Source organism: Myotis brandtii, unplaced genomic scaffold (genome assembly GCF_000412655.1).
Source record: "Myotis brandtii unplaced genomic scaffold, ASM41265v1 scaffold547, whole genome shotgun sequence".
Classification (NCBI taxonomy): Eukaryota; Metazoa; Chordata; class Mammalia; order Chiroptera; family Vespertilionidae; genus Myotis; species Myotis brandtii.
This window is the reverse complement of record NW_005370024.1, coordinates 2,032,681-2,043,220: the sequence shown is the minus strand read 5'-3', so window position 1 is coordinate 2,043,220 and position 10,540 is coordinate 2,032,681. Positions and strand designations below refer to the sequence as shown.

General features: G+C 39.7%; 1 protein-coding gene across 11 annotated transcripts in view; it reads left to right on the top strand.

Annotated features, from left to right (window-relative positions):
- Window positions 1-10,540, top strand: part of CPEB2 (cytoplasmic polyadenylation element binding protein 2) — a 64,529-nt gene that overhangs the window by 4,553 nt on the left and 49,436 nt on the right. For 8 of the 11 annotated variants that reach the window (XM_014549325.1, XM_014549323.1, XM_005878145.2 and 5 more), the window contains one exon: window positions 6,309-6,399. The exons of 1 other annotated variant lie outside the window; for it this stretch is intronic. In XM_014549325.1, the coding sequence (XP_014404811.1) occupies window positions 6,309-6,399 (91 nt within the window). Of the gene's footprint in view, window positions 1-4,954; window positions 5,075-6,308; window positions 6,400-10,540 lie in introns of all 11 variants that reach the window. 2 more of the 11 variants (XM_014549327.1, XM_014549326.1) reach the window with 1 other exon arrangement.

Below are 10,540 nucleotides of genomic sequence, written 5' to 3'. Positions count from 1 at the left end.
TCTCGGATGATTAGTGACTTGGAGCATGTTTTCATATGTCTCTTGGCCTTCCTTATGTCCTCTTTCGAAAAGTATCTATTTAGGTCCATTGCCCATTTTTTTGATTGGGTTGTTTATCTTTCTTTTGTTAAGTTGTATGAGTTTGAATTTCCTATAGATATTAAGGTTGCAATATGTTTATTCATTAACACTTGAATATTTTAAATCAAAGAGTAAATATACTAGTAGCTGAGGTTATTACAAGTTTTTATATGGCCCATCAGTTCTCTGTAAACAAAACATCATCAGGCCTTTAAAACTGTAATATAGCCCATGAAGCCTATAAGATGTGTGTTGCCATGTCCTCTAGCTGAGCGATTATCAATATATTCAACTCTAGATTTTTGTTCTTATGGAAGTTCTCCCTGCAGCTTTTGAGCATGTCACATGAACCACCTTGAGTAATTGAAGGTATTTTTCACCAATCTTTAAAATTTAGCTTATAATGATAATGTGGGCATATCTTTCAGAAAAATGTATTCTTTAGAGTCTTTATTCACATTACACACACAAAAAAATCTGTATTCGACCAAGTCCAATTTTTTATTTAATAAAGGATTTCTTAAATTGTGGTGGTTAAACTAGATGAGCTTTAGGGACATTGGTAGTTACCAAACCTTACACCTACTGAAAATGAAAGAGAACAGGCTCTCTTACACATACAATATAGGTAAATGGATACTTTCTTTTTATGTGTTCTATCCTGTGTCCAGTTCTTTAATTATACTTGATATATTCTTTTTAAAAAAATATATTTTTATTGATTTCAGAGAGTAAGGGAGAGGGGAGATAGAAACATCAATGATGAGAGAGAATCATTGATTGGCTGCCTCCTGCACACCCCCTACTGGAGATCGAGCCTGCAACCCAGGCATGTGCCCTTGACCGGAATTGAACCTAGTACCCTTCAGTCCGCAGGCCAACGCTCTATCCACTGAGCCAAACCAGCCAGAGCAACTTGATATATTCTTACACCAATATTTTCTATTGCCTCTCCATTTTCTTTAACCCTTTTAGGTACTAGAATAGCTTTGGCCATTTGGAGCCTTTAAAAAAAAATCAGAATCACTGTTACAGCATTCTTTATTATTAGAATAATAGAGAGTTTAAGAAATGAATGTTCGTTATGTATGTGGTAGTGTAATAATATTCTTGACCATTGAAACGTGAAAGTCCTGTGGGATGAAGAGAGGAGTATCTGTTTGGAACAACTACAGAATATGAGAGTGCTGGGTTGTGTAGTAAGGCAGAGCGGCAGAGCATAAACTACTAATACCATGCAATAACAGTATGTGATGAGGAGTGGATAAATCAATATTAAAATTGAGGAAAATATTAGCACAACTTTGCTATTTTATTTTAAAACTGGAGAACTAAGCTAAAAAATACAGTTTTTAAAAGCTGATTTTTCTACTTGTGTGGAAGAACACATGCTCAAGCATCTGGTATATCTTTAAAAATGAGGATATAGGGTTTTTTAATAACCCATTCTCTTTTTCTTTGGAAGCATACTTCATTGTCAAGAGGGAAAGGTTCTACTTGACCACTTCCTTAACTTGAAATAGCACAGGGTTTTGAATATGTCAAAGCAAAACTATGACATGCCATAAAAGTTCCCTTTCAGTTGGAATTCCTCTTGTACTAGTCCTATATAATAAGAGAGGAATATGCTAATTAGCCATTACCCCTGAGGAGTAACGACCAAGTGTATCAGGACCAGATCATGGATCAGCAGGAGGGTGGGCCAGCAAGGTACAAGCTGGCTGTGGAGAGCTATAGGAGGGGGCAGGGCAGCAAGCTATGAGGGGGTGGAGACAGGGGAGGGGGACAGGGGGACCTACAGGAGGGTGGGGCAGTGGGCGGAGAGCTACAGGAGGGCAGTAGTGAACTACTGGCGCACAGATTGTGCAGGGCAACTAGTTGTAATATCATTGACTTTCTTCGTTATTTTTCAGTGTTTATAATCTTTTTCTCAGGCCATCCTTTTAAGATTGGGGATATGTTGTGTTTTTTAGTTTTTTTAGGATTTTATTGTCACTCCTCTAAGTCTTTGTGACAAATGTGTCTTGGTTTACAAAAAAAACAATAAAATATTAGAATATAAAATACTATTGGTTTTTCCCACCAATGCATTCTAAATTTTGCCTGTTGTTGTGGGATTCTGTAATCTTAGTAGTAAGGCAGAGCGGCAGAGCATAAACTACTAATTTTCTGAAAGCCCAGTTAGTTGATTCTTGACCATATAGTTTTCATATTTAAAATAAATTGGAGTAAACTTTCCTCATAGAGATTCCTACTTATGTTAAATAGCTTGGCCATTTTCAGTTAGTCAATGTAGTAATAAATGTTAGTTACATTGTTTTGATTTTCTAGTTATGCTAGTCAGCATTGACATATTCATGGTTACTTTAAAATGGTTTCAGGATTGCAATTTAGTTTTTGTTTTTTAAATATATTTTATTGATTTTTTTACAGAGAGGAAGGGAGAAGGAGAGGAATAGAGAGTTAGAAACATCGATGAGAGAGAAACATTGATTCAGCTGCTTCCTGTACACTCCCTACTGGGGATGTGTCCGAAACCAAGGTACATGCCCTTGACCGGAATTAAACCTGGGACCCTTGAGTCCGCAGGCTGACGATCTATCCACTGAGCCAAACCGGTCAGGGTGCAATTTAGTTTTTTAAACCAATGGCAGTTTGTGTAATCACAAATTTTTCTTATATTTGTAGTTTATAAGGATGCATAATGTTTGTTTTATAATCAGACTTGTTTCTGCCTTTTGTTTTTTTCTGAAGTCATATTTTGATTCCCTCATTCTATTTAATAAAATTGTCTGTACTTTTGAACATATAAATCTAAATAACATGGGATGTCATGAGCTCTTTGCCTGCTCAGGGCTATTTTGTGTTTGGTGTTTTAAAAATCATGTGGGAAGCAGCTGATGAGTAACAAAAGTAAACTAAGCTAATTAAGCTAATCCTTTTTAAATAGTTTCGCCAGGTTTGTTTTTTTTTTCTTTTCTAAAGTAGGACTTTGTTTTGTGATGAAAGACTTGTCTGGGAAGGAAAATAAGAGACCTTATAAGTGGGCATCTCACTATTTTACTTGGATATATAGGCATTAAAGCTAAAGCTATTAATAATACATATCACATTTTTGTATAATACTTGTCAGAGTTGATTGTATAGTGGACACTGATGCTTATGAATAGCTTGCCTATATCTTTCTCCTTCAGACCCTAAATATTGCACATGCCACTGACAGTGTATATAGAATTATTTCACCCTAGCCGGTTTGGCTCAGTGGATAGAGTGTTGGCCTGCGGACTGAAGGGTCCTGGGTTCGATTCCAGTCAAGGGTATATGCCCGGGTTGCAGGCTCGATCCCCAGTAGGGGGTGTGCAGGAGGCAGCCAATCAATGATTCCCTCTCATCATTGATGTTTCTATCTCTCTCTCCCTCTACCTTCCTCTCTGAAATTAATAAAAAAATATTAAAAATATTTAGAATTATCTCATAAATTTTACTGTGCTCTAAAGCAAGAGAGGATCACACTCCTTGAAATGGAGTTAGAAGGTGGCCACAAAAAAAGGTTGTGTGGGAAATACCATTTAGGTGGTGTCAATAGTCACCATTAATTAAGTTCATAGGTTGACTAAAGATGAGACATAGTCTGATTCTGTTAAAAAAAAAATCACCCTGAGAAGATAACCCTGAACTATATAATATTTTATTTGTGAGAATTTAAGGTAAAAAGAATATAAAGAATTTATAATGTACTGTATCTTAGAACCTATATGATATAGCATACCTTCTGAGGTTTTTTTCACTTATATAAAGTTTTTATCATGACAGTTTATATTTTTAAATCTATTTTAAATACATCTGAAAACTTTGAATATATTAGCATATAATCTTCCTTTGTGTGGTCAGAAATTCAAGTTGACAGCAGGCCAAATTAAAATCTGATGCTGGTCTCAGTTTAGTTAATTAACATTTGAGTACCTCTTCTGGGGAGGATTCTGAGAGGCTTTATATTTAGTTTTTTTCAATTTCCATATCAAAATTCAGTCTTTGTCCTCACAGACCTCACCTTAAACAATTTTACTAAGTTTTTATGGTAGAGAAAAAGTGGTATTCAACAAACATTTGAAAGCTAGCTGTATTCCATAATTAAAAGGTCTCTCTCCCTGATTAACTTTGAAGTTAGTGGGAAAGGTAGGACAGTTTTTAGTTATGAACAAAGTATAGTGGAAGCATAGAAAACGAAAATATTTGCATAGATTACTAAAATCATATTTGCTGAAGGGCTGTGCTCTTCTCTGTTCCAGTTTTATTTATTACTAGAGGCCCGGTGCACGGAGTCGTGCACCAGTGGTGTCCCTCACCCTGGCCAGTGCCCTCTCGCAATCCAGGACCCCTTGGGGGATGTCGGATAGTTGGTTTCGGCCCACTCCCCGCAGGCCCAATCTAGACAGGAGGGAGCCTGATCCTGTGCATTGAGTGTCTGTCCCATGGTGGTCATTGCACGTCATAGCAACCGGTTGACTGGTCGTTCAGTCACTTAGGCTTTTATATATATAGATATATAGATAGTCTTGCTTTTCCGTTACTTTTATTATTTTAAAAGATGATTTTAGGCATCATCTTGTCTGACATGGTTATTTTCTTTTCTAGAAGGTGGAACGGAGCCTGAAGAGATTTATTTAGTAATTTAAGATCAAGAAGCTCAATGCTTCTTAAAGTATGGTTACTAGGTCTACAGCCTCAGTATCACCAGGGGCCACTCCCAACCTATTGAATCACACTCTGTAGATGGGTCCCAGGAGTCAATCCAGATTATTCTGAAGCATGCTTAAGTTTGAGAACTGCTGTGACAGTTCAGTAATTCTCTGTGCCTCTCTCGCCAATCAAGGTCACTGTTTAGTGAACTCCTCTTACTGATGGGTGTGTTCTACCTGAGGAATCCAACTAAAAATAAGGGGTTAAATTATAGTTCATCACTAATAAAGTTGGAATAAGAGCCTCTGTTTTAGTAAGTAATCTTTTCATCATTAGTGTTACTTTTAAGTTCCGTGACAGCAATTTGTTTAATCTGCAATACTGATTCCAGCCCTCTAGCTTTATAAAGCTCACAACCCTAATTTAAATGTCAAGGTAGAGTAAATAAATCAACATATTCTCAGGAAAGCTTCTTATGTTTTTCTTCAGCTTTCTAAAAGACTGGTTCTGAATCTTCTGGATTATAGACCCCTTTGGAAAACCAATGAAATACATAAACCTTTCTTCAGGAAAAAAGGGTGTGTACATGCATATACAGATATGCCATGATCCTTCCTGAAGCTCATGGACCCAGGTTTAAGAGTCAAAAATCGCCTGCCCTGCCTCTCCCACATATTCATATGCTTGCACAAGCTCATGTACACACACACACACACACACACACACAAATGGGTGGAGGTTAGAGATGATATATTTTGGTAAAAATCTCCCGGGTGATTTGGGGGGCCTGGGCAGAGCCTGCTGTGGTAGTTCCCTATATATGTTTGTTCAAGTACATTGATTTTATAGTGAGCAAAATACGGTATACATTAATGAACATTAAAGAATCTACTAGGCAAGTTGAGGGGATTTAACATTCAGCAAACAAGACTTCTAATGACACAAAAGACTTTGTTCTGAGACTTGATGAGGTAGGAAATGTGTTTTTGTTTTGATACTGGTATTTCATGCTTTTGATTTTTAGTGTATAATATGTTTATGCATTCATTACTGTGAAATTCTGACTAAGTCAAATAATGTACAATGTTTGATAGGTGTTTAAAGTATGGTGCAATTGAATTAAATCCTTTCCCCCAACATTTTTTTTCAAGTGCTAGTCTTCCTAGATATATGAGAAAAGTTTAGAAGTTAAATAATAGCTAAAAATGCTCTCTGTGTGTATCACATTTCAAACATCTTTATAAGCTGAGAATGATAGCAATAGAAATTATTTTACTGTGTTGAATTAATACTGCCAGTGAAATAAGATTGCTTTTGATATGTGATTTTGCAGATAAATATATTAAATATATTGTTCTTTTATACAAGAAATATTGTAGTTTATAAGATCCTTAGTTATTGATATTTTCTTGGGATGCAGACTCATTAGTAATAGTATATCAATCAGATGTCCTATTTTATGTAAGAAGATTAAGATAGTATAGTTATCAATACTTTGGAAAAAATTGCATAGATTATATCGAGTCTTTTTTTTTCTTCTCTTCTAGGATCGAAGTAGAATGTATGACAGTTTGAATATGCACTCTTTGGAAAATTCGCTTATTGATATTATGAGAGCAGAGCATGATCCTCTTAAGGGTAGGTGACTTTTGAAAAAATCCTATACATCTACCAATTTGTCTGATTATTTTACCATTTTTATATGAAAGAAGTTTAGAGCTCGAGCAGCACTAAGTAGCACCTGCGCCACCTATAACATTCTGTGATAACTATTAATAAGAAACTTGTCTTGGTGAAATGTCATACTTTTTTCTTTGAAGCTTATTTCAATTTATGCTGATTTATATAGAGAGAAATATAAACCCACCTCTCTGGGCTTGTATTTTTAAGACAAAGCTACCATTTAGAGATACTCTGAAGTCCACCAGAAGATAAAGAATGGATCTAAAAGTGTATAGTATAGCCCTGGCTGGTGTGGCTCAGTTCGTTGAGTGTTGTCCCATATACCTAAAGGTCACAGTGGGTTCAATTCCTGCTTATGGCACATGCTCAGGCTGTAGGTTCAGCAACCAATTGATTTTTCTCTCACATTGATGTTTCCCTCCTTCCCTCCCTCTCTCCCACTTTTCCTCCCTCCCTCCTTCCCTCTCTCCCTCACTCTCCACTCCCTCCCCCTTCCTCTAAAATCAATAAAAACATCTAAACTAATAAAAGGGTAATGTGCTACTTACAGAGGACATCTTCTGGACATCCTTCCGGACAAAACCACAGCGGCTGGGAGGGCCCAGGCTCAGGCCGGCAGTGGCAGCAGCAGTGGGGTAATGGGGGAGGCGCCTTCCCCTGATCCGCCAGGTCGCCTCCCACAGATTGAGGCCAGACTGTGGCTTAGGCCGGGGGCCGAGGCAGAGGCGGTTAGGGGGTGATCAGGCCGCAGGGGAGCAAGTTAGGGGTGATCAGGCTGGCAGGGGGCAAGTAGGGGCTATTAGGCTGGCAGGGGGGCAAGTTAGGGTCGATCAGGCCAGCAGGGGGGCAGGGTAGGAGCGATCAGGCTGTTAGGGGAGCAAGTTAGAGTCGATCAGGCTGGCAGAGGGCAAGTTAGGGTGATCAGGTTGGCAGGGGGGCAAGTTAGGGTCAATCAGGCCAGCAGGGGGGCAAGGAAGGAGCGATCAGGCTGGCAGGGGGGCAAGTTACGGGCGATCAGGAATCAGTCCGACAGGCAGAGGCAGTTAGGGGCAATCAGGCAGGCAGGCAGGCAGAGGGGTTAGGGGTGATCAAGCAGGGAGGTAGAGGGGTTAGGGGTGATCAGGCAGGCAGGCAGGTGAGCAGTTAGGAGCCAGTGGTCCTGGATTGTGAGAGGGATGTCCATCTGCCGGTTCAGGCCTGATCCCACAGGGATTAAACCGGCAGTCGGACATCCCCCAAGGGGTCCCTGATTGGAGAGGGTGCAGGCCGGGCTGAGGGACCCCTGCCTCTGTGCATGAATTTCATGCACCAGGCCTCTAGTATTTAAATAAAATAAAAGTGTATAGTATAGTCACTTTTCTAGAATTCTATAAAAAACAGACATATTTTTTTTAATTTTTTTTTAAAATTAAATCTTTATTGTTCAGATTATTACATTGGTTCCTCTTTTTCCCCACCATAATGCCCCTCCACCCAGTTCCCACCCCTCCCTCCGCCCTCACTCCTCACCCACTGTCCTCTTCCATATTGTCCAATCTCTTCCTGCATCCCCCACACCCCTTCCCCCCCGCAAGAAGAGTCAGTCCATTCCCTTTCTATGTCCCTGATTCTCTTATAATCACCAGTTCATACTGTTCATCAGATTATTTATTCACTTGATTCTTAGATTCACTTGTTGATAGATGTGTATTTGTTGTTCATAATTTGTATCTTTACCTTTTTCTTCTTCCTCTTCTTAAAGGATACCTTTCAGCATTTCATATAATACTGGTTTGGTGGTGATGAACTCCTTTAGCTTTTCCTTATCTGTGAAGCTCTTTATCTGACCTTCAATTCTGAATGATAGCTTTGCTGGATAAAGTAATCTTGGTTGTAGGTTCTTGCTATTCATCACTTTGAATATTTCTTGCCACTCCCTTCTGGCCTGCAAAGTTTCTGTTGAGAAATCAGCTGACAGTCGTATGGGTACTCCCTTATAGGTAACTGACTTTTTTTCTCTTGCTGCTTTTAAGATTCTCTCTTTGTCTTTTGCTCTTGGCATTTTAATTATGATGTGTCTTGGTGTGGTCCTCTTTGGATTCCTTTTGTTTGGGGTTCTCTGCACTTCCTGGACCTGTAAGTCTATTTCTTTCACCAGGTAGGGGAAGTTTTCTGTCATTATTTCTTCAAATAGGTTTTCAATATCTTGCTCTCTCTCTTCTTCTGGCACCCCTATAATTCGGATGTTGGTACGCTTGAAGCTGTCCCAGAGGCTCCTTACACTATCTTCGTATTTTCGGATTCTTTTTTCATTTTGCTTTTCCGGTTGGGTGTTTTTTGCTTCTTCGCATTTCAAATCTTTGACTTGATTCTTGCGCTCCTCTGGTCTGCTATTGGGTGTAATATTCTTTATTTCAGACCGTGTATGCTTAATTTCTAGTTGTTTCTTTATCATAGCATCGAGGGTCTCATTAGTTTTCGTGAAGCTCTCCAAAAGTTTATTGCAAGCCCTCAAAATTGCGTTTTTTAGCTCTATATCCTCCATTTCTGTCATGTTTTTTTGTCTCCGCATTTTTTATGCTTTCTTGGTGCACCCCCTAGTGGTCTTTGTGCGCAGTCTTGTTCTAGTTGAGCCTTGATTGTTGTAGTTAATACTAGAGGGATTTGACCACCAGGCCGACTGGCTGTGTGAATCAGCTGTGTCTGCCGCGGAAAACTTCTGTCCTCTGGGGAGGTGCTAATCTAGCCTTTGCCTGAGGCGATCTGGCAAATGGCTCTGCGCAGGGCTTGGGCGGGGCGGGCTCAACAGGGCGGGCGGAGGGAGCGGTTATAGCCCCTCTCAGTCCCGTTCCCAGAGGCTCTGCTTCTCAGAACCCCAGGAACCGCTGCAAACATCGGAGAGAAAGCTGCCTTCCAACTGATGCCAGACACTCCCACTTCTCCCGTTTGAGTCCCCAGCGATTCTGGGGCTTTGGTGCTCACTGAGTCTGCCCCCTGAGTGTGTCCTTTATGTTTCCAGGGAGCTGCAGGTCCCACTGTCCCACTCTGACCTCTGGGCTTCCTGGCTCCTGGATCTCTAGGGAGGTGCTAATCTAGCCTTTGCCTGCAGCAAAAGCCGTGTCCCGGTAATCGCTGCAAGCCCCTCGGAGAGAAAGTTGTCCTCGGGTTCCGACCGATGCCAGACAGTCCCACTTCTCCCTTATGAGTCTGGGTCCCTAGAGACTCGCCCAGAACTGGAGCTCAGAGCCTGAGACTCCTTCCCGATCGAAAACGACAACTGCGCCCTCAAGCCGCCAGCCCGCTCCGCATGCACTCCGCACCTTAGTATTTTACTTCCGCACTGCGCCTCCTCTGAGTCTTGGTATGCTTTTCTCTTTCCTTCTAGTTGTAGAATTTCCCTTCAGCCAGCCTTCCTGAGGTTCTGAATGATGTCCGCTCCGTCTTTTAGTTGTATTTTTGAAGTGGTTGTTTGAGGCAGCAAACTCCGGTGTTTACCTATGCCGCCATCTTGGTTTCTCCTTTTTTTTTTAATTTCTTAAGAGTACTTTCATTCACAATTTGCAGTGATTCCAACCTAGAATTTTCCTAGGTTTACTTCCTTATTTTTCTTCTACTTCATATGATAGGGTTTTGAAAGGGGATATTTATAGTAGCTTCTCTGAGGTATAGAACAGATTTTCAAAAAGTTGGTGCAAATGAGGGAAAATAATCAGCCTTATTGTTAACTAGCTGTATCTGAAGAATTTCATTAACACTTTTGTTTTCATTTGTCTTTAATAAATTAATTTACATTTCCTTATAAATATATCTCATTGCTTTTTATATTATTGGTGAAAACTAGAAAATTGTGAGATTGATGAGAAATATTAGTTATCTATTGCTGCACAATAAAGTATCTATCCCAAAACTTAGCAGCTAAAACAATAATAAGCATTTATTACTTTATGTGGTTTCTGTGACTCAAGAATTCAGGAGCAGCTTAACTGGTTGGTTTGCCTCAGGATCTCTCATTGAATCAAAACCATGAGTTACTTTGCAAGCTTTTCATGTTTTTAATTCTATAAAGCCAAGTAAGAATTCCCTTACAAATTTTAACCTTAAAAATCTAGACTTCAGT